Source organism: Quercus lobata, chromosome 5, assembly GCF_001633185.2.
Source record: "Quercus lobata isolate SW786 chromosome 5, ValleyOak3.0 Primary Assembly, whole genome shotgun sequence".
Classification (NCBI taxonomy): Eukaryota; Viridiplantae; Streptophyta; class Magnoliopsida; order Fagales; family Fagaceae; genus Quercus; species Quercus lobata.
The window spans coordinates 7303567-7327921 of NC_044908.1; the positions used below are offsets into that span (position 1 = coordinate 7303567).

The 24355-nt window shown below is 36.7% G+C and overlaps 4 protein-coding genes across 4 annotated transcripts; all 4 read right to left on the reverse strand.

The window, feature by feature from the left end:
* Positions 1 to 1869: 1869 nt before the first annotated feature.
* Positions 1870 to 3557, reverse strand: LOC115988507 (leucine-rich repeat extensin-like protein 6). Its single transcript, XM_031112080.1, has one exon. It carries the CDS (start codon positions 2773 to 2775, stop codon positions 2251 to 2253), a length of 525 nt encoding a protein of 174 aa, XP_030967940.1. The 5' UTR covers positions 2776 to 3557; the 3' UTR covers positions 1870 to 2250.
* Positions 3558 to 5486: 1929 nt separating this feature from the next.
* LOC115989868 lies at positions 5487 to 6374 on the reverse strand. Its single transcript, XM_031113747.1, has one exon. The coding sequence runs from the start codon at positions 6372 to 6374 to the stop codon at positions 5487 to 5489; it is 888 nt and encodes a 295-aa protein (XP_030969607.1).
* Positions 6375 to 6824: 450 nt separating this feature from the next.
* Positions 6825 to 7256, reverse strand: LOC115989869 (uncharacterized mitochondrial protein AtMg00310-like). The gene has a single exon (XM_031113748.1). The coding sequence runs from the start codon at positions 7254 to 7256 to the stop codon at positions 6825 to 6827; it is 432 nt and encodes a 143-aa protein (XP_030969608.1).
* Positions 7257 to 13227: 5971 nt separating this feature from the next.
* On the reverse strand, positions 13228 to 14244 carry LOC115989870. Its single transcript, XM_031113749.1, has one exon. It carries the CDS (start codon positions 14242 to 14244, stop codon positions 13228 to 13230), a length of 1017 nt encoding a protein of 338 aa, XP_030969609.1.
* Between the last annotated feature and the right edge of the window lie 10111 nt (positions 14245 to 24355).

Consider the following 24355-nt stretch of genomic DNA (forward strand, 5'->3'; position numbering starts at 1 on the left):
GAAACATTTGTGCCATCATCTTATATTACCAATTTATATGGTTATATGTATATATGTATATTTGATTGTAGAACTGCAGATTTCAAAATCTCTTTTTTTTTTCTTTTTTTTTTTTAAGTTAATAGTTGGGAAGGGAGAATAAGAACTAGTTGAATGATAAAACTCTTGACAAATCTCAACTAGTATTTTACTCAAAAATACAAAGCTCTCCTAATTTTGCAAGGTTTGAAGACATAGTTAGTAATTAGTAAGTACAGTCTTACACCAATTTTAGAGAGGTTAATTCCCAAACTCAAACCTGCGACAAATGGAGAGCACTTGCCATCACATCTTCTGTCCTCTTCCCTCATATCATTCAACAGCATGCATGTATTGATTACAATTCCATTATGACATTAATGCTCTCATGTGCCCAGCATGCCAAATGTCCTATAAAATGCCCTGCATACCTACAACTTGAAGAAATGCCAAGCAGGGTACAATCTACTCAATGCAACACATATTTGACAACCAACATATAAGTTAGGAAGACTGGGATTTCCATAAGAATACCCTTAACTATCATCAATTGTTTTGCACATCTAACTACCATTCTTTGTTATAAATGCGTTTGCAACTCCCACTAAACTAGGACAATAAGACATAGAATTCCTGAACTCTATTTAACTATCCATTGTACATGGATATGCATATAGCACGGGAAGGAGCTATTCTACCAAACCATTTAAGAGTTGTAAGCATTCTTGAATGATAAAGAGAGAGCTTCTCTTATGTGTGCTCAGCTGTCAATGTCTCTCCTCTACCCTGGCAAACTGACCTGAGTACTATCACCTAAGGTATTAAAACACTATCATTTAAATACCATTGATGGTCTAATCTATACCACTGACAAAGAAAATGAAAATAAAAGCCTACAGGTTCTGCAGAACCCTCATCTAACAACAAACTTTGAAATGCTTTAGGAACTATAAATGCCTTTGTTTTATTGGCAATGACACACACAATGCCAGTGCGTCTTGAACCCACATCCTTAGCCTTCACCTCGCTTATTGGCCTACTTAATCCATAAATGCATTCCAAAAGGATTAATTATACAATCACAGAAACATTCTTTCTGGTAAATCAACATAGTTTTAGGACTATATTCAACACAAAACAATAGCTATATAGCAAACATATAACTTTACTCAGACGCTTCTCAAAAAAAAAAACCTTAACGCCAATGACCAGATAAATCAACATGAATTATCACTAGTTATTGCTTTTGTATGTGTTTTGCCACCTATAATCCATGTAAAATGGAAATAAATGTAGAAGCAAAAAGAAAAATGACAATGAATTAAACATTGTTAAGAACGCTACCATGTTTATGCTTTAATGAAGACTTAATTTGAAAATGAAACTAAACTGAGAGGTAAAGGGACACCAAAACAGAATTTTTACAAGAATGAAAAGGGCACAGCTAAAACAATGAAATAAAACATCTCATTTTAATGAAGCGCAATCAGCAAACTTCTGGAAAATTTTTGGCCAAAACATAAGGATGCATAAAAATAATTTATTAATTCTTATAATTTTATTATAGACGTATCCGAGAATGATAGAACATTTTAAATTGTGGGACTAACAAATTTCCTCTTGATGTTTTGATTTAAATCAAGAGTTCAAATTTGTTGCCTCAGTTTCTCCTGTATTAATTTCAACTCTCATAAGATTAAGTAAGTTCACAATTAATAAACAGGTAACTCACAATCAATTCCAATCTCACACATATAAACCATGACTAATGAACAAATTTGAGGAAGATAACACTTTTCTCTAATAAATGAAACACAAACTGAATTATAACAACTATAAAAACAATATCAATCAAACAAATCTTGAAGAAATAACACTAAAAATTGTCATTGTAAAATTTCCACGATCCTGACATTGTTATACATTCACACAAGTTAGCAGAATTTAACATGAAACTAATGAGCTCAACAACAAAGGGCAAAAGGGTTTCTCCTTCTATCAATTATAAGCCGTGTACTTTAAACCAATAAGAACAAATTAATAAACAAAGTGAAAGAAAATTTTCCAAATCAACAATTACCCATTTACAAATGCCCGATGCTCCAATGAATCCGCCATTCACGTCCTCCAAAAAAATTACAACGCTGTGCCGCTTGGAATAAAAGAATTGTTGAGAGTAAAACTCCAACATGACCTTAAAAAATTTTCCAATTTTTCAATCCAATTACAAGTCTAAAATGTGTCCTTGAGCTTCAGGAGCTGCCTTCTCTTGAAAATCAAGAATCCCACCACACCAATTTGGAGGATTGTGGCGATAACCATAAACAATATTCCAATCTTCTTCCCATGATTGAGAGTCTTCTGTTTATGCCTTGCGTATGAACGTAGATCTGGGGGAACGGGATTTTGGTTAAATTTATGGTTCTGTCGTGGTGGCAGTACTGGAGGCGGTAGAGCTGCCGATGGAGGCCGCGGAGCTGTCTTATCTAATGGAGATGGAGGTGGCAGAGGAGGCGGCGGATCTGTCAAACCTAATGGAGGTGGAGGCGGCGGAGGAGGCGGCGGCGGAGGAGGAGAAGGTGGTGGATATGATGGCGGAGGTGGTGGAGGAGGTGGAGGTGGAGGTGGAGGTGATTGAGGTGAAAGAGAGTTCGAATCAGTTGGTGATTGGGACTCGACATAGAATGCAAGGATACTAATGGCAAAGCCAAATACTAGGAACACCAAGGTTGTTGGTGGTAATGATGGTTGTTCCATGGAACAACAATGAAAAAAAAATTAAAAAAAAAATTATAAATTTATCTAACTTCAGGGTTTGGATTAGATTCCAAAGTCTTTTCTTGCATCTGGGTCCAACCCCAGATGATTGATTTTCAGCTATGAAAGCTAGGGTTTAGGCATAGGTATGGTTTTTTGAATCTGGGTACCTGTGATTCTCTAGCTCCCATGTAAAGTCAACCAATTGGGTCAAATGGGTTTCTTCCCAAATGGTTGATTTCTCTTTGTTCTTCAGACTGATTCAGAATCTTGTGAGATTTGGGAACCATAGAAATCGGTCTGGGGAAAAAGTTTCTAAATTTTTGAATCTGGGTGTTTGTGGTACTCGGATTTTTGTGTTTGAGGATTTTAGAGAAATGGGTCAAATGGGTTTGGTCCAAAAGATATCAAATTTGCGTGTACACGACATTAGCAGCTATTGAGGAATCAAGGATGATTGTGTCTGAATCTGAGGTTTCTGGGATTTTGTCTCTTGATCTTTGTGAGGGATCAAATGAATTAGTCAAACGGGTTGGTGAGAAAGGCATTGATTGATTGATTCGAACGTGTAAATGGCCGGAAGAGATCGAATCGAAGAGTTTTTTTTTTTTTTTTTTCCTCACCTTCTCAGAAATGGAGGAGAGACAGAGAGAGAGAGACAGGGTCTACGCTGGATTCAACGGTTGGGGCTAAATTGGTTATTGAGTCATACCAAAGAATCATCTTTCTGAGCTGTATTTAGGAGAGAGAAAATGACCACCCTTTATCATCGTGAGTTGCTGTTAGTTTGGCAAAACCATGGGGAATTATAAATCCAACTTTAGTGTTGTTGGATCATGTGGGCCTAAAATGGAATGGGATCATGGTTATGGATTTAGGGTGATGTTGAAAGAGGGCTTTGAGCCCATCGTAGATCCTTGAAAAAGACCCAATATTAGTTTAACTTGCTGAGATAATATAGCCACAAAACAAAGGACTAGGAGTAATGATTTTTAGAAGCTTTCTTCTATTCTTGCTATACATATAAGTACAAGTTGGCCCTTGACTAGAAACAGCTCAACCCTTGCTTAGCTTTGCTACGTTTAGCGTTGCAATTAGGCATTCATGACCTAATAATTGAAATGGATGCTATATTGTTGATAGATTTGACACGCCTTACATAATTATTGAAATTGATGCTAAAGTAGCCGTGGGATTCATTTACGTTGGGTAAATTACTATTTTTTTAATCCTAATATTTCAAATGTAAAAGTTCAGTCTCTAACCTTTTTGCTTTATGTTAAAATAGTCATACTTGTTAAATAATTGATGAAAAATACTGAAGTAGTTAATGAGTAAAATAAAATATTACTTTTATGCCACTTAGACTACCATGTTGCTTAAACTTAAAAATTATTAATCTGATAATAAATCTAAAGTCAATTTAAAAAAAAAAAAAAATTGTTTGACCTAAACATAATAGTCAACAAATATCGCGCTCCAATGATTGATTAATTAAACTTTAACTCATAGATTAACGGTAAAAAATTTTTTTTGAGAAGAAATAGATTAACGGTAATTGAAGAAGCAAAATAAAAAATAAAAACAACTAAGCTTTTGTGTTTATCTCAAAAATAGATAAAGTAATAGACGATTGATATCAACAATTTAGTTGTATTTTAGTTATGATTTTCCTTCTTCAGTTCGTTGGATTACACTTCTCTTCTATGATTGAGGTTAGCCTCCTTTTAATTAGATTTATCTATATATAATGTTTCAATCATGATATTGCCTTAATGAAAGTCGAAGATTAAATTATAGAAAAAAGGAGAATAACAAGCCCGGTTGTTTGGAGTAGGATTAGTAATGAGTTCATTTTTAGACAGAGAAGTGCTACATCCATAAACCACAACACTTTTACAACAGGTCTTTAAGTGTTAAATTGTTATTTGTTTTAATTTGAAATAACTATTGAAATTACTTTTTTATCTACCAACAACATTCAGTAACAACATTCCATTTAAAATTTGCTATGAAAATATATATTGTGAACATGACGTTTTTTTTTTTTTTTTTCAAATAAGATAATGGTCATACTGATTCACTCAATTTGAAGCCTACCTAAAATATATTAATGTTAAGATGAATTAGTCAAGAGTAATTGGATTTAGTTTACCCTTTTTTTCGAGAGAAATGGATTTCTCAAAGGTACTTATCTCAAGTTTGATAAATCTCACACATCTGTTAAATCCGCATATTGCTGTTCCTTCCGTCTTACAAATAATTTTTCCTTTAGACTAGAGAGATCTCCATAAAAGGGACATAAATCTAGGTTTCCGAATCTTCATGGTCCAATTTACTAAAATTTGAAATTGGAATTTAATGTTTCTTGCATTGCCACCTTTTTCGTTCTTCCCTGTTTCCTGTCCAACCACAAAGGGCCCTAAATTTGACAAATTAATGGAAAAAAAAAAAAAAAATGTGTTGATTGGAATATTGTAGAGGAGTGGAAGATGCTAAAATTCTGACTACGCTGTTTACTTTGAAACTAATAATGGAAATATTGCTTAAACATGCTTTGCTAAAATTAAGAGTCAAATTTGTCCAAATTTCTTGACCATCAATCAAAAGGAATGAATTCTCTTGTTTATCAAAAAGAAAGGGGGAAAAATGTTACACTCTCATTACTTGCAACTTTTTTTTTTTTTTTTTGGATAAACTTCAAATTTCATTCAAAATAAAGGAACGTGGAGGCAATCATCCATACAAGCAGAGTAAACCGCACAGGGAAGATTGTCCTTATTACAACAAAGAGACATTTTAGATGCTACTGAGTGCTTTGCAGTAGCATGAGTTGCAGCATTGCACACTCTATTGACCCAACGAAAACAAACACTCACAAAACAAATTTTAAGACTTAAGATACTACTAATAATATTACTGATAGACCAATCAGGTGGGACATCTTCAACTGAAAGAGGGTCAAAACATTGCTTTGCATCTCCTTCGATTTGAACATGACTCCATTGTTCATGGTTTGCAAGTTGCATTGCCCAAAGGATTGCATAGGCCTCAGCAACAATGGGGGAGCAAGGTTGGTGAAGCTTGGACCAAACTTTAATGACTGTGCCCTTATGATCTCTAGCCACAACTGCAAGAGTGGAGAAGGATTCAGTTATGGCCGCATCAACATTAAGCTTTATCCAGCCAATGGGAGGCGGCTCCCAAAATAGGTGCTTTGCTTGAGCAGTAGGGAGTGTCTCCAAAGTAATCAAAGTGGAAAATTCTTGGAACTTAAGTTGAATCTGCTTGATAGAATCAAAGATATCAATTTGAGCCTCCTGATATGTGGTTCTATTTCTCAGATGCCAAATTTCATCAATTATATGAGCCATGTTCAAGGATATATGCCATTGATCTTCTTGAAGGCATAAGGCTTGGGGTGGATTCAATACTAGCTTGATAATGTCAGAGCTGGAGGAGATGTGCAACTTATCAGCTCTAAGGCCCCAGCAGCTGGAGTACCAAATTGCTCTAGCAACTGGGCACTTAAAGAAGAGGTGGCAGCTAGATTCAATCTCACCGCCACATAGCACACAAGATGGGTCATCTATGCCCATTCTTTGAAGTAAATTTTCTTTCGTTGGAATGTTGTTGGTTCCTAATCTCCAAAGAAACATTTTGATCCGTTCAGGGGCTTTGAGCTTCCAAAGCTTTTTCCAATTGACATCTAAATGAGGTGCTGAACAAGGGGGTTGGGTTACAATATGGAAGGCTGATTTGACAGAGAATTTTCCATTGGGGTTTAACGTCCATATGAGCTTGTCTGGCCTTGGGGTAGGTGGAAGGTGTATGGATAGTATGGCATTGGCAGAGTTAGGCTCAAACAAATCTTTGATGAGGCTTACATTCCACATAAAAGAAACTTGATCAATCAGCTGGGAGACCATCAGTGGATTAGTATCGGAATTGACTGACCTTGGATGGGGCTTGAAGCCTTGGATCCAAGGTACCCAAGGGTCTTGCCAAACATTAATAGAAGCTCCATTTCCGATGAGGTAGCAAGCGCCCTAGACAATGATGCTTTTAACCCCCTCGATGGCTTTCCAAATGGGAGACGCAGCTTTTGGAGGTTCCTTGAATAGCCAATCATTTCGAACTTTGTATTTGGCTCTAAGAATTTCCATGCATAAACTATCTCTCTTAGATGCAACCATCCAAGCTAGTTTTGCAAGAAGTGCTCTATTAGAGTCTTTGGCTTTTTTAAAACCAAGACCGCCTTTACCTTTCGGTAGGTAGAGCTTATCCCAAGCTTTCCAAGCAAGGAATTTACCTTCAGTGGCTTTAGGCTTCCACCAAAACCTCCTTGTAGCTGCATCTAAGCGATCGTAGATTTTGGAAGGGATGTTAAAGGAGGACATGACATATGTTGGAAGAGTTTGAGCCACTAAGTTTATAAGGGTGCACCTGCCCGCCCAAATAGACTTGCTTCTCCAACCCATGAGCCTAGCTTCAAGTCAATATTGCAAGTACTTGAAATCTTTTGAGGGTGCTCTAGACAAGAAGAGGGGTACACCTAGGTACATTGCATCTTGTTTGAGACTCTTCATTTGGAGCACTTGTTTAATAGCTCTACGGGCTTGGCTGTGAGAAAACTTAGAGAAAAAAATTCCTGATTTGTTCTTGTTGAGCTTTTGGCCAGGCCAGTTGCAGTACTTTTGGAGACACGCATTAAGTCTAGCAGCATCCCTTCTAGTTGCCTTGGAGAAGAGAATGATGTCATCAGCATACATGACATGTGTGATAGCCGGTCCATTGATGCTTGCCTTGATGCCCTTTATGGCTGTATTATCAATCATTCTAGAAAGTACTTCTTGCCCCAGAATAAACAAATAAGGAGACAAAGGATCCCCCTGCCTTAATCCTCTGCTTGGCTTAAATTGCTCTGATTTACCTCCATTAACCATAACTTCAAAGTGCACCGATGCAACACAAGTCATGATCTAGTTAACAAACACATCATTGAATCCAAATCTAGCCAGCACAGTTTTTAGGAAATCCCAATTCACCTATCGTAGGCCTTCTATAAATCTAGTTTTACAGCCATGAGACCAGCCTTTACCTTCCTTGTTTTAAAGCTATGCAACAATTCTTGGACCAACACTTGATTCTTAGTGATCCATCTTCCACATAGGAAAGTAGATTGGCAAGGTGAGATAATCTTGTGAAGTAAAGGTCTGAGTTTGGCCATCAGCAGTTTGGAAATAACCTTATACACAACGTTGCATAGGCTCATTGGTTTGAAATTGTTGAAGGATATTGGACATTGAGACTTTGGGATCAAAACAATTAGGGAGCTGTTGACTTCTTTGGGCATGACACCATAAACAAAGAAAGACGTAACGGCTTTTGTCACAGTCTCTCCAACAATAGGCCAATGGTCTATATATGAAAGTTCAAATAGTGTATAAAACACCTTTGAACATTTAGACCCCCAAATACAAAATAACCAATTCAAGTTTTATGACAAACAACTAGTGTGTGGAAAATGAACATAAGCTATAAACAGAATTGGAAATCAACCTAAGCCAATTATAAATCACATCCACAGAAAAAAATAAAATGCAAAGATAAAGGGAAGGAAGATGCAAACACAAGGACAACACACGATGTGTTATCGAAGAGGAAACCGAAGCCCTCGGTGTAAAACCTCTCCGCCACCCTCCAAGCGGTCAATAATCCACTAGAAAATGTAGTTGGGATACATGAACAGCAATAGACCCTCCAAGCCTAATCTATCCGATGTACCTAAGCCCTCCAAGCTTCTTGCTCCAACGAGGTTGCGTCGAACCTTTTTCTTTTCTAGCTTACCGGATTCCGCTATAATCCATAGCATCCGCCATCCTTGACATCTTCCAATACTTCCTAAAACTCCAAAAACACTCAACACTTTAAATGGGTGTGGGTAGTGTTTGGATAGAAATCTTCTCTCAATAGGTATGACAATGAGAGAGGGAATGAGAAGAGACTACAAAGATTTCTCTCTAAGAATGAGTAGCTCTCTTTAATTGGGTGGGTGTTTTGAAGAAACCTCTCTTAGGGTTTTTCTTTCTGAATAGCCACCCATATTTTGTGGGAATGAGGGATATTTATACTGGTGTGAGAATGGAATGCGAAGAGTCAGATTTTCCAAAACAGGGTTAGTTGGCGACTTGACCTTGCAACTTGACTGAGTCGCGAGTTCAAGCCGCAAGCTAACTGAATGGCCAGTCTAGATTTTTGTCTTGTAGTGCTCTAGCTGGCATGACTGTTCAGCTCCCCTGCATGCTTTGTGCGTGTGCAACTTTTGGCGGCTTGCAAGCTGCGAGCCTCCCGCGAGATCCAGCCGCGTGTCCCTGCTTCACTGCACAGTCTTGAGCATTTCTTCACACTCTCTCACACACTACCCTTACATGATTCCCACCTAAATACAGGGTTTTTAAGTGCTGAAATATAAGCAAATTTGGCACGGAATAAAGCCAACACATGGCTGATTAAATTCAACCTTACAATATAAAATACTGCTGGGAAGCCGTCAGGGCCAAGTGCTTTGAGATCTTGCATTTGGAACAAGGTTTGCTTGATGAGCTCAAGGGAAGGTATGCAACTAAGGATGTCATTTTCTTCTTGTGTGATTGCTGGAGTTATCAGATTTTCCAAGTTGGTGGGGAATGAGGCATAATCTGTAGAGAATACAGTTTTGAAGCCTAGGGGTGTGTAGAAAACCCACCGACCCGCCAAACCCGACCCAACCCAACCCGACCCACCGGGTTGGGTCGGTTTTTAAGGCTTGGTGGGTTGGGTTGGGTTATCAAAAAAATTATTATAGCGGGTCGGGTAGGGTTTGGGTCATAAAATTACAAACCCGTCAAACCCGACCCGACCCACCCATATTTAATATATATTTAAAATATATTTTATATTTAATAATTTTTTTATAAAAATCAATTGTAGGGCACTTATATATATATATATATATATATTTAAATATATATTATATATCTAATAATTTGTTTTTCCTCAATTCCTTCTACTAATACTAATTTAATATATATATAGATATATATATAATATTATATAATTAATAAATTTTTTTAAATAACCAATTCTTCCTATCCTATATAAAAGCCAATTAGTTCACACAAATTCTAATAAATTGCTATTGTTGTTTAGTCATTAGTGTTGAGCCTTCAAAGAGTTACATTGATACTAAACTTTAGATTTTTTTTAATATATTAATATTTATATTTTTTTCTACTCAATTTAATAATAAATAAAAAATTGTCAAACCCATGGGTTCAACCCAACCCAACCCGACCCACGTGGGTTGGGTTGGGTTGGGTTGAATTTATGTGATGGGTTGGGTTGGGTTGAATTTTTTTTGACCCACCATGGTGGGTTGGGTCAAAAAATTCCCTCAACCCGACCTAACCCGACCCATACACACCCCTATTGAAGCCCTTAAGGAAATGGTTCCGGATTTGGCTTGACTCACATATGCAAGAACCATTTTCTGCTTTAATAGCATCAATGTTATTTCTCCTCCTCTGAATGATAGTAGACAAATGGAAGAATTTGGAGTTTTTATCACCATGTTTCAACCACAGTTCCCTGGATTTTTGGCGCCAAAGAATTTCACTTCTAATAAGCCACTCTGAAAGCTTAGCTTGTAGTTTGCTTTCGTTAGAACCATTATTGTCAGAGCTATCCCTATCTTGGATCAATTTTACCTTGCGAAGGATGGTGCTAATCTTGTCTTGACACTTCTCGAAAACCTCTTTGTTCCATTTCCTAAGAGTTGATCATGTGGCCTCCTGCCTTTTGCACAATATTATTAACTCAGAACCATTGGCTTCGACACTCCAAGCATTGTCAATGACTTCATAACATCTTGGGTCTCTAGTCCAAGCAGCTTCAAAGCGGAAAGGCCGATGAGCAAAGGAGTCAGTGGGACGAGAGTCTAAGAGAATGGGAGTGTGGTCTGACTTGATAGCGCCAAGATGTGATATGGCCATGTCATGACCCAAATCCATGGAACATGAATTTAGATGCATGACTAACCTGCTAAACTTATATAACTCCATAGATTGAATTATTCCAAAATAAAATTAATACTCCAAAGAAACAATACTCTTAAAAACCTCTTACAAAAATCTAAACTTCACAAATAGGAAATAATCTCCACTGTATAAAACATGAAGTACAAAATAAAAGTAGCTAAAATTCTATAAATCTTCAAGTAATACTTAAATCGCCTACAACTCCATGCTCTACCTTGCACCTTACAAAGCGATCCAAAGGTTCTATATTCCCAACTACACTTTAATCTGAAAAAATAGTAATTGATGGGGTGAGCCACACATCCAGTAAGTAATTATACAGAATATACAACGGAATAGAGTCAAGCAAAGCACGAGTATTTTACTTTTTCGCAAGCTCATTCAATGATATCAAAAATAATTATTCCACAAAGCATATAATGAATCACCTAATACATATGTAATCACATCTTAAAATCATTTGAAAACACATACATAAAATTGATCAGAGCACAGTTTCACATATACACATCACATATTTTCACATACAATCCTGTGGGCGGTTACCAACATCTAACCCCTGCTGGTGAGGGATCAACACATATTCTCACATACAATCCTGTAAGCGGATTTACACATATATCTGATATATCTAATCAATTCTAAAAAAAACTTATTTTGAGTCACATATCACAAAGCAAAGTTTATACAAAATATAATAATTTACTTGATATTAACAATTTCTTTTCAAATACAGAGGCATATCAATGATCACAATATCGAATAGAACATAAATCAAAGGATGCTTGACTCTCTTGGGGAACGAATAGAGACTAAGGAGTTTATGTAAATATATTACAATTCTTGAGTAAATCTGAAAATTAAATTTGCTAAAAGAAACATTTTAAATACCATTTGGAGAATACGAATATGACCTTGAAATCACTTGGTTTTAACAAATCTAAAGAACAAGGACCTTTTTAGAAAACTTACATTGAAACTCAATTATTTACGGAAAATAGTTTAGTTTAGAAATTATCTTTTAAATGAGGTTTGGACATTCAAAACTTATTTGAAATTCGAAGTATCTCTTTAAAACATTATTTAATAGTTGAAATTTCTCTTTCAATGGTACAAAAATACTTTTGACAAATTTTAGAAAATATAAGTTTGAAATACAAAGCTTTTGAAAACTTTTAACTTCTACGAACCTAATGGAAAAAACTTGTGCATATTATGCATAATTACTTACAACACTTGAATCTCTTTGAAAGTCCAGCCAAAACAACCTCCAAAAAGCTTCAAAACACTCTTAAATAAGACCTATATTCAATCATAGAAATTACTTACTATCCACCACAAAATATAAAATTTATCGAATTATACAAACTAACTCACTAGGAAAATACTTTGCTAAACTAATAACACTTTTAACATTAAATTAAAGTTTCTCTACCCAAAAATATGTTTCCTTGAATTTATCAAACCTCCGGGGCAGCAGCTAATACATTAGGATTTAAGTTAATCTACATAACCCCAAAAGCGTTAAAGCCACCTAATATATATAACCACAATAGAAAACCTTACAGCCATCCTAATATATATATAACCACAATTGAAAAGGGTGAAAGCCTCATAACTGAAGATTTGATCTGTGACTTGTTCATGGATATACACGGTGGCCAATTCTAGAATTTAGTGTATATATATATATATATATATATATATAAACCAATGAAGACGTAAAGCTATATAAATGAATTGAGTTTCGTAATCCGTGGCTTTGTTCTAAAATACTCACAGTGGCTACCTACGATTTAATATACATATAACCAAAAGGAGATGTAAAGCCATATACATAACCTTTCTCAATTCACAGCTTGTACTAGAATGCACACAGTGGGCAACTTGGGGTTTAATACATATTATCCCTAACGAAAACGTGAAAGTCCTATACATATATTAAGATTGTAATCCATGATAAAATTCTAAACCTTTGATTCTTTGATTCTAACAATTGAAAAAATCATACCTGAAATCCTTTGGTTGCCTCTTTAATTAACTCCAAGGAAAAAATACACCTTCTAGCCTCCTTAGTGATGAAACCCTTCTTATCCCAAACCCTAATTATCTTTTCCTCCAACTTATATTTTAACACATCAGAGATGTGGGCTTGGTGGGGTAGCGGGCTAGAGTTTAAAATCCACTTAAGCTTATATCTTTAGTCTCCAAGAGGCTCATAAAACATCTTTCTCTTTTCTTTTTATTTATTTATTTTAATTGCCTCACTAAATTTGTATGCACTAAAACTTTAATTTTCTCATCAATTCGTAGCACCACAAAATTGTCTACTCCCATTTTACTGTGCACACACATATAGTACATCAACTCTATATTAAAATTGACAAGGTACACTGATAATCATAAAATCAAAATTTGGGGGCATGATAAGGCCCGCCTCCTCGGCCGAAAGAACAGAACAAATATGATTGTTTGGTGCAGTTGATTCTTGGATTGGTTGAGTGTGAACTTTGCGTGCCTTAGTTTTGAGTGATTCTCCATGGATTTTGGATGGGGTCTCACTGGGTTTGTCTCTTTCGGAGAACTCAACCCTCGATTGTGGAATAAGGGTTGCCGTTACCGGATCAAAAAACACAGGATCAGGGCCATTGATGGTTTTTTTCAATCTTTTGGAGAACACAGCAAGCTCCTCTTGGGTGATTTTTCTTTTAAGAGAGTGGTTGGGTTGGGGTTGGTTGAAGGTGGAGTTTGGATGTGAGTCTTGGGAGGAGATGGGGTTAACGTGAGCCTTAGGGAGAGGGTCAGGTAAAATTTCATTGGCACTACCAGACTTGGGTGATGGGCCTAGGCGATTGGGAGCATTGAAATTTTCCAGGTTTGGTTTTGGGCTCCAAATATGTGGTGGGTTGCAGCTTTGGGTGGGCTCCATAGAAGAAGCGGGTTGAGAGGTAGATTGGGCCACGTCCTCAGTGTAAGGCTCGATACCATGGGATGGTACAACGGTTGGTACATGGGGTAGTGGAGTCACGCTTACATTTTCTGACGCTGCTACCAGTTTGTTCTTATCTGAGGACGTGGGCTGGACAGCAACAGTGTGAGGCAGGACAGCTGTGTCGTGTACCGGGGATGGGCTGGCAGTGTACGAAGATTGGGAGACTGGAGTCGCTGGAGGTTGGGTGGCATCATACAAACCTGTGGGGGATTCATGGTTGTTTGCTCTTAACCATGGGCCGGCTGCATTGAAGGTGGCTCCTGTTGGATTCTTCAGGGAGAAGACTTGCTCAAGGCAGCTTGTGTTCTCGTGTCCAATGAGACCACATCTATAGCAAACATCTGCAATTTTTTCATATTTCAGAGCAATCCAAAGGTCGTTAAGATTAGGGATGGCCATGGGTAGGGTATGGATCGGGTATACCCATACCCTATCCGAAAAGTTTGCCCATGGATACCAGCTTATCAATACCCATTAATACCCATACCCGAATCTTACCAAAATATATTATCCATGGATATCCACACCCTACCCGAAACCCAAAACTCATTTAATTTTTTGTTTTAATCCAAAACATTTTAACGTAAAAACTTACCAATCTTAAAAAAGAAAAAACTAATCAATAATTTTTCTTTTTTGGTATTTGCTTCTTTTTTTCTTTTTTTCTTTTTTTGAGATAGACATAAAAATTTTATTAGTGAAAGTTCAAATAGTATGTAAAACACCCTTGAACGTTTAGACCTCCAATTACAAATAACCAATTCAAGTTTTATGTCAAACAACTAGTGTGCGGAAAATGAACAAAAGCTATAAAACAGAATTGGTAAACAATCTAAGCCAATTAAAATCACATCCACAGCAAAAAATAAAAGGCAAAGACTAAGGGAAGAGAGATGCAAACACAAGGACAACACACAATGTGTTATCGAAGAGGAAACCGAAGCCCTCAGCGTAAAATCTCTCCGCCGCCCTCCAAGCAGTCAATAGTCCACTAGAAAATGTAGTTGGGATACATGAACAGCAATAGATCCTCCAAACCTAATCTACCCAATGTACTTAAACCCTCCAAGCTTCTTGCTCCAACGAGGTTGCGCCGAACCTTTTTCTTTTCTAACTTACCGAATTCTGCTATAATCCATAGCATCCACCATCCTTGGCATCTTCCAATGCTTCCGAAAGCTCCAAAGATACTCAACACTCTAAATGAGTGTGGGTAGTGTTTGGATAGAAATCTCCTCTCAATAGGCATTACAATGAGAGAGGAAATGAGAAGAGACTACAAAGATTTCTCTCTAAGAAATGAGTAGCTCTCTCTAATTGGGTGAGTGTTTTGAAGAAACCTCTCTTAGGGTTTTTCTTTCTGAATAACCACACATATTTTGTGGGAATGAGGGGTATTTATACTGTTGTGAGAATGAAATGCGAAGAGTCAGTTTTTCCAAAACAGGGTTGGCTGGCGACTTGACCTCGTGACTTAACTGAGTCGCGAGTTCAAGTCGTAAGCTAACTGAATGGCCAGTCTAGATTTTTGTCCTGTAGTGCTCCAGCTGGCATGACTGTTCAGCTCCCCTGCATGCTCTGCGTGTGTGCAACTTTTGGCGGCTTGCAAGCCACGAGCCTCCCGTGAGATCCAGCCGCGAGTCTCTGCTTCACTGCACAGTCCTAAGCATTTCTTCACACTCTTTCACACACTACCCTTACATGATTCCCACCTAAATACAGGGTTTCTAAGTGTTGTATTACAAGCAAATATGTCACGGAATAAAGCCAACACATGGTTGATTAAATTCAACCTTACAATCTCCCCCTTTGGCTATTTTGTGACAAAACACCCTAAAATAGACTCTAGACTTAAACGTGAGTTTGGGAACAATAGCAAAACTCACTCACACCTAAATCTAGAAGCTGTGAAGCTCTTGAATCATATAAACATGAATCTCCTGAAACACAACAATACACCATGATCATTGTATGCAGAAAAGCATGAAATGCATATGAAGCAGGTATAATGTAATCAAGCAAAGATGGAGTTAAGAAACAAACCATGGCTTGATCAAATAAGCAATCACTACAAGGTAGTGACCACAATGCTCATTCACACTTGGAATGAACACTTGAATATACAAGCTAATAAGAACAATGCAAGTTACTTGTATGTCCAACACTCAACCAATGCATAATACACTAAGTATATGCATCTAGGAACAATCCTATAAGGGCACAAGAGTGACAGACTTAACAAGAAAATGCATGACATTTAGTTAACAGTACTGATTTTACAAAGTATAAAAGGCTGCATAAAAGCAAGGTACAGACCATAGAGCCTACAGACAATGAAAACAAACCCTAAAAACTTACAAAAGCAACATGGGTACAAACCACAAAATACTGAATATAAACTTAAATAATATGAACTAAAAGTGCTTAAAGTTTCTCCCCTTCAAATTGATGAGAAGTTATGATGCACTTGGAACATATATACTTGGAACATGTATACTTGTAACCTGAAACATTTGCACAAAACACATTAAACCCTCAAGGTAAAGCAAGTAATAAAAGGACAAGTATAATGTAACAAGTAAATTCCGATCAAGTAAACATGATGTGAAACATGTGAACAACTTGATCATACACCAAAATAGTCCTATAGATATTACTACAATGATCACATAGCAGAGCAAATGATCATCCGAACATGCATTCAATGGAGCACAATAACATAGGGATATATGCATGTCCAAAACAAAAACTTAATGCGATGAGAACCACAAAGCATAACTCAAAGCACCATAAAGCCAACAAGAAAACAAACAGAACAAAGTTTTCTTATTATCTCAATGTCTTCTCCCCCTTGGTATATGCATCTCCCCTGTGGAATATCTCTCCCCCTACAAATGTGTATGAGAAATAGAATTTCTCTCCCTAAGGATGTGCACAAGAGTCATATAAAAATGACAAAACACTTCGGTATACTCTCTAGAGTATACTCTCCCCCTTTTTGTCAGGAATAGACAAAGGGTCAAGGAAAAATGAGGGCAAGAGATGAAGGTACAAGCAATTCTAATGATGCATGAGGGGTGCGAGATGAATGAGAAAATGAAGCTCAATCCTAAGACAAAACAAAGTGCTACAAAGTATAAGGTAAACAAGACATGCTAGGATAAAGAAACAGGGTATAGACCAATGCATGACAAGGGTAGCAAAAGTGTGTGCAAGAGGTGGCTAAGTGCAATGCATGAAAAATGCACATGTGGGGTAAGGTGTGTTAAATACACAACCAATGAACCAAACATGTTCCTAATGAGGAAACATGAGAAACCCCAAAGTTTGGTACTCATTGGAGTCCAAACAAGCGAGAAAATGTCTAAGAGGCATTTTATCAAACACCTAGCATGCACACTATGAACAATAATGTAAAATAATGCATGAACATAATGAAATCCACCCTTAATACATGTTCTTTTTGCCACAAAGGGTCAACATCCAATGCAAATCAACAAAAGAAACCAATCCCATGAAGAAATTTGACAAAAATTAAGTTTTCCTAACCCCTATGATAAAAATCCCAACCAAGAGCACAAAACTCTCCAAAACATAATCTAAAGATCAAAATTAATGAAAAGAATTTATAATTACCTTAGAAATGTTAATGGAATGAAAAACCATTCAAATTGGTTGGGTTTTGATGTAAAAATATTGAAAGAGGGGTTTTAAAGAGGATGGGAGAGGTTTAAAACAAGTTTCCCACGAAAAAGCTCTATAAAAAGCTGATTTTGGGAGTTTCGCGATTGGGCGAGTCGCCAGGTTCAGTCGCGAAAATTTTTGCGAGTCGCGAGTGAGTCGCCAAAGCTTCTAGATGAACTCGCGACTGGGGGTTTCGCGACTGGCAAGTCGCCAGCTAAGTTGCGAAAAACTCTGACACTTGTTTTTCAACACAGAACATGTTTAAACAATGAAAAATAAAGTAAGCACTAAACATGAACACAAAGAGTGATAAAAATCACTTCCAAATACATATAAAATGATCAAAAATCTTTTTGGATTAATCCATAAAGATTGAGCACACACACATCACATTTAGACAAGTACAATCTAACAAATGAATAAGACATTCATTGAACATTAGGCATGTGTGTTGTGTGTGTGTATCAAATGTGGAATAGTCCTTAGTCTAGAATGAAACTTCAATGATCAATTCAATCAAGTCATACACAACTAGTACTAAATCAAGTGGTCTATCTCAATTATAGAAATGAACATATATGACCTCCAACAAGAAAATGATTACATACAATGAAGCTTTTCATTTGGTTTCTTTACAATTCATAACATTTGATCAATTTGAATAAAAAAAAATTCATTTTAAGATCAATGCCTAAAATTTGTGATATTTCAATTTTATGAACAAGCCTTTGGCTTTTTGGGCATCATACATTTTCATATAAGTCGCTTTCCCTTTTTCTTAGTCGAATACTAGTATGTGCGACGGCTTTTGCAGCTCATTATCTTTATTCATTTTGAGATTTACATTTATTGAGCTCTTTAAGCAATAAGAATAAAAGAGTGGGAAAAGATATAAGCACAAGTTTACGCATGTATCAAAACTAACATGACTATTGACTAATTATTCATGACTAGCTTGAAGATCGATTTACAACAATCACACAAAGATGTCAAAATTTTTCCCACAAAGATATAAGTGCAAAAATAACAAGCTAAGATTGAAAATGCACAAAGCCATTTGTACAAAGGTACAAGGCCAAACTCACATGTGATATGTGCTTAAACATATACGATCAAACTTTTTGAATTTTTCACTTTTTATGTGGTTTTGGATTTTTTACTCACACAAAGAAGAAACATAAAAGTAAGATCAAGAACAAAACAATGCATACAAATAAATGCAAGATACACAAAATACATGATGATATGACATTTAATGCATGAAGGGTCCTACAAAGATCGAAAAAATTAGATCAAGGACCAAAAAGAGCAAAAGCTCAACCATATGAACCCTTCCTCATTCAAATGGAACGATTGTTTGGAATGAGTGTCTCAAGAGAAGTGAGACGAGGGTTAGAAGAATGAGAACCGGAGATGCACATAGTCAAGGAGTTAAGAGCATTAAAAATTTTCTTTAACAACATGCTATTTTCACTCAAAACCGGTTTACTCTTTTTAGCACAACTTCCATGAAGTTCATGTTTCTCTTTTCTTTTGATTCTTTTAACGGCATGAAACTCAGAGCATTGAGGTCTTAAATGACCAAAGGCACCACAATGGTGACAAATAATGTGTTTAGGTCTACTAGGCTTTTTAGGAAGAGATCTAGCAACATTGTTTTGTTCCCTTTTCAACTTGGAGCATTGAGGTCTTATATGACCGATCACACCGCAATGGTGGCAAGTTGGAACAAACTTAGATCCATTCAAAACCTTAGATTGAGACCTCAACGGAGGCTTTGACTTAACAGTCTTTCTCTCCATCTTTTGATTTCTTTTATGTGGAGGAATATACACCGATTTGTCCTTTAAGGTAGAACACACACTAGGCACAAAATCGGGTACCACAATATGATTGCAACAAATATTTTCATCCTTTTTAACAATAGGTTTAGCAATCAAACACTTGGCATGCATCTTAAGAGATTCATTTTCACATTTAAGATCATCAAAAAGTTTGTTAGACAAAACAAGTTTAGCATCCAAGTCCATTTTCAAACATTCAAACTCTTTCAGCTTTTTAAGAGAAATTTCGGCAAGTTTTTTATATTTCTCAACCAATTTGTTGGATTCATTGAGCTTAGCAATTAAATCATCATTTTCACAAAATAACTTGCTTAAATTCTTTTGAAACTTCTTAGCATTTTTCTTCAAGAGTTTGTCAACAACACTCATAGATTCAAATAACATGTCATCACACTTATGAGGATTAACACTCATAGAGGCATTTTCACAAACACGTGGCATATTACATTCATCACCAACCAAATCATACAAAGAGGCATACAAAGCACAATCCATGGCAAAAAAACACAAGGGGTCAAGGATCACACTTAGGTAATTAAACCACAACAAGTATACCCGCTCTGATACCAATTGAAAGTTCAAGTAGTGTGTAAAACACCCTTGAACGTTTAGACCCCTAATTACAAAATAACCAATTCAAGTTTTATGTCAAACAATTAGTGTGCGGAAAATGAACAAAAGCTATAAAATAGAATTGGTAAACAATCTAAGCCAATTAAAATCACATCCACAGAAGAAAATAAAAGGCAAAAATTAAGGAAAGAGAGATGCAAACACAAGGACAACACAACGATGTGTTATCGAAGAGGAAACTGAAGCCCTCAGCGTAAAACCTCTCCACTGCCCTCCAAGTGGTCAATAATCCACTAGAAAATGTAGTTGGGATACATGAACAGCAATAGACCCTCCAAGCTTAATCTACCCGATGTACCTAAGCCCTCCAAGTTTCTTGCTCCAACAAGGTTGCGCCGAACCTTTTTCTTTTCTAACTTATTGGATTCCGCTATAATCCATAGCATCCGCTATCCTTGGCATCTTCCAATGCTTCCGAAAGCTCCAAAGACACTCAACACTCTAAATGGGTGTGGGTAGTGTTTGGATAGAAATCTCCTCTCAATAGGTATTACAATGAGAGAGGGAATGAGAAGAGACTACAAAGATAACTCTCTAAGAAATGAGTAGCTCTCTCTAATTGGGTGGGTGTTTTGAAGAAACCTCTTTTAGGGTTTTTTTTTTTCTGAATAGCCACACATATTTTGTGGGAATGAGGGGTATTTATACTGGTGTGAGAATAAAATGCGAAGAGTTAGTTTTTCCAAAACAGGATTGGCTGGTGACTTGACCTCACGACTTAACTGAATCGTGAGTTCAAGCCACAAGCTAACTGAATGGTCAGTCTGGATTTTTGCCCTGTAGTGCTCCAGCTGGCATGACTGGTCAGCTTCCCTGCATGCTTTGCGTGTGTGCAACTTTTGGCGGCTTGCAAGCCGCGAGCCTCTCGCGAGATCCAGTTGCGAGTCCCTACTTCATTGCACAGTCTTAAGCATTTCTTCACACTCTCTCACACACTACCCTTACATGATTCCCACCTAAATACAGGGTTTCTAAGTGCTATATTACAAGCAAATATGTCACGGAATAAAGCCAACACATGGTTGATTAAATTCAACCTTACAATTAGATAAAAAAAAAAAAAAAAAAAAAACCAATGCGATGGAGAGATAGAGATTTTACTCACATCCACATCCAAATGCCACCAAGCCAAAAATAAAACTGAATAGAACGTAGAAATTCATATTCCATTCATCATCACTTGGTTGTAAGAAAATTTTCTTATGAACAAATGGAAGCAAAATACAAAACTTGCCACAAATAACTGTTCATAGAGTTCAAAAATTCATTTTATTAAATCTCAAAATTCCAATAACCCCAACTAAACCCAACTGAAGCTAACTCTCTAGAAATTAAAATCAGGATCAACATTACCACAAACATAAAATTTCACAACTCCAATGACCCAAACTAGATGAAAAAAACAAGAACGAAGCAGAGCTAACTCTTAACCAAAAAAAAAAAAAAAATCAAAATTCAAAAAAAATTCCCAGATACCCAATACTACAAATCCATCAGAATCAACATTACTACAAGCAAAAAAAAAAAAAAAAAAAACCCTCAAAATTTCAATAACCCAAATGGAACCTAATCATTAAAATCGAGCATAGCCAAATCTAAACAACAAAAACAATTAAAAATAAAAACATAAAATTCTAATAATCCACAAAAACCAAAATCCAAAAAGTGATAAGAACCAACATTACCCGCAACAAAAATCTGAGAACCCAAATGAAATCCAATAATCAAAATCAACAAACCCAAAATTACATAACAGCCACCTGGTAGCGATGTAAAACAACGTCGTCAGAATCGTCAGAATCGTTGTCGATGAACTCATAGTCTGCCATATCAGCATCGTTGTCGCTGTTGAAAGCAAAAGCGTTGGTGGTCTCACCATCTTCTTCGTCGCCGCTATAAAAGTCGTCGGCCTCAACCAAAGCGGTGAGGAGAGACAGAGACAAAGACAGAGAGTGACGGTGAGGAGAGGCAGAGACTTGAGAGCTCTGAGAGAGAGAGAGTGATAGTGAGGACTGAGGAGAGGCTGAGAGAGAGTGTGAGTGACTGTGAGAGAGGCTTAGGTTTTTTTTTTTTTTTTTTTTTTTTTTTTTTACGGGTCGGGTTTGGATAATATCCATACCCAACCTGAACAATTCGGGTAATATCCATACTCTACCCGGTTAAATTGTACCCATAAAAAACCGGGTATTACCCAAAACATTTGGATCAGGTAGGGTTGGATATCCATTACCCAATGGGTATGGCCATCCCTAGTTGAGATTTGGGCATGGGAGGAAGACTCCAGGAAGTAGAGGCTTTGAGACATCAATGTCAACTAACATTCTAGTGAACCTTTTCCATTCGTTGCCACCTTCGCCAATGAAATCTACCTCTAGAACATTACCAACTTTAGCTCCAATGGTTCTTAGGTTGTTATCGGATTGCCAAAGAGTTAGGAGTCCATGGACCTGAACCCATAAGGAGGAGAGGGAGAAATCCACTTCTTGCCATGAAAGCTCTGAGCTCCACTTTTTGAGGATGAGATGTCCACCTCTAATGGACCAAGGTCTCCTTCGAAAGGCATTATTGAGATAGCTTCATGATGGAAGCTAAAGAGGAAGATGTTTCCTTTTAGGCGACTCACGTCTAAGGCGAAAGTGGGTCTCCAGGCCTTGAGGACAACGTCTCTGACAGTGCTAAAGCCTATATTTTTCGAAGAGATGAGCTTGCCTAAGAGATTAAATCGGGATGGGTTGGGGTTAGTTTGGTTTGAAGGGAGTTCTAGTCTGATGTCTAAGCAAGAGATTTTTTCAGTCTGGGTTACAGGCTCGTATATCTCCATAGAGAATGAAGGTGGAGAGTAACGGTCACCAAGGTTGGGTTAAAGAGAAGGGAATACTTGAGGGAGACTAGCTCCAGGAAAGGGAAGGGTGAGCGGGTGCTACTAGAGCACGGGAAAAAAAAGTTATATTGACATCTCAGATGGGGTAATGAGTAGGAAGTTAGCAACTCTCATTACTTGCAACTAGTCATACTAAATTATTACATCAAAATATTGCACGTTGTCATTTTACTTTCAATGGAAATAATAGTGAACTAGATCTACTGTTTATTAATTAGTGCCCACATAATTTAAAAAAAAAAAAAAATGATTCAACCACTTCAACTTCAACATGGTATTATCCAATTCTCTTCTCTCTCTTTATTTCTTCTTTCTGATTCACATTGCCTAGTTTAATAAGGTAGTGTAGCTGGTTATGCCATGGGACAAAAAGTCATTCACATCCCCATAGAATATATAAATCTCCTCGAGAGTTAGAAATTCCTATAAATTCAAAGGTCAAACTGCCAATGATAGCCTGTTGCATGAGTTAAAAATACAGTCCAGCAATGTGTCCATGGATCCCATCCACTGGCTTCATGTGCAGGCATCTTAAACAAAATCTTTGTGGAAATTTAAAAAGGCAAATAATATAAGAAAGAGCAAATTCAAACCCCACATAATGTCAGGTTATAAACGCACATGCATGGCAATTGATAAACACAGAGAAATTGAGAAATGAAAACAGAGTGAACTATATCTGCAAAGCAAATTGCTGTATCAACTTTGAAATTTTCATGCAAAATTTAACAAAAATATCAATTAGGATAATTGAAGGGTGATTTTTATAGTCAGTTGCCAATGATCCACAGTTTTTAATAACTGGATTAATTATAAATATGAGGAAGGGAAAATTTTAGATTAGTAATTCATGTGCTCTTACTTAGGTTCTCTACTTAAAAATATTAATTAATCATCAATCAATATATATATATATGGGTTGAATTCAAGTTACACTTAGTCTAATTAATGTTACATTACTCAATATTTTTTAATTGGATGTAAATTTTGACAAACCTATTATTGATACCCATTTTCGTGACACATTTTGTACAAGCCCGATTCAAACAAGCCCGACTTCTTTGTGAGCTCAATTCATGTATTATATTTTATTTTATTCGTTTAACCATGACCCAAGTCCATGCAACTTACGGGGATGACAGTTTTTAGACCCCTTAAACAATTGATTAAACCTAGGTAATTAGCCAAGTTGTTATTTAGTCCAATTAAACAAGTCTAGGTTATCACAATAATAAAGATCAAATCATGCAAAGCAGCGGAAAATAAACAACACACGATATGATCACCCAGGAAACCAAACTGGTAAAAACCTGGGGAGGATTTGACCTAGCTATCCTCAAGGTAAACTTGAATCCACTATCTTGAAAGAATCGAAGTTCATACAAAAGGACTTACAAGCACCCCCGCTTGACTTACTAATGCTACCAACCAGTAGAACTTACTGACACGACCACGTGCAAGCTCCGAA

Coding starts and splice junctions, on each gene's coding strand:
- LOC115988507 (XM_031112080.1), bottom strand. CDS start 2,775: ATGGAACAACCATCATTACCACCAACAACCTTGGTGTTCCTAGTATTT.
- LOC115989868 (XM_031113747.1), bottom strand. CDS start 6,374: ATGGGCATAGATGACCCATCTTGTGTGCTATGTGGCGGTGAGATTGAA.
- LOC115989869 (XM_031113748.1), bottom strand. CDS start 7,256: ATGGGTTGGAGAAGCAAGTCTATTTGGGCGGGCAGGTGCACCCTTATA.
- LOC115989870 (XM_031113749.1), bottom strand. CDS start 14,244: ATGGCCATCCCTAATCTTAACGACCTTTGGATTGCTCTGAAATATGAA.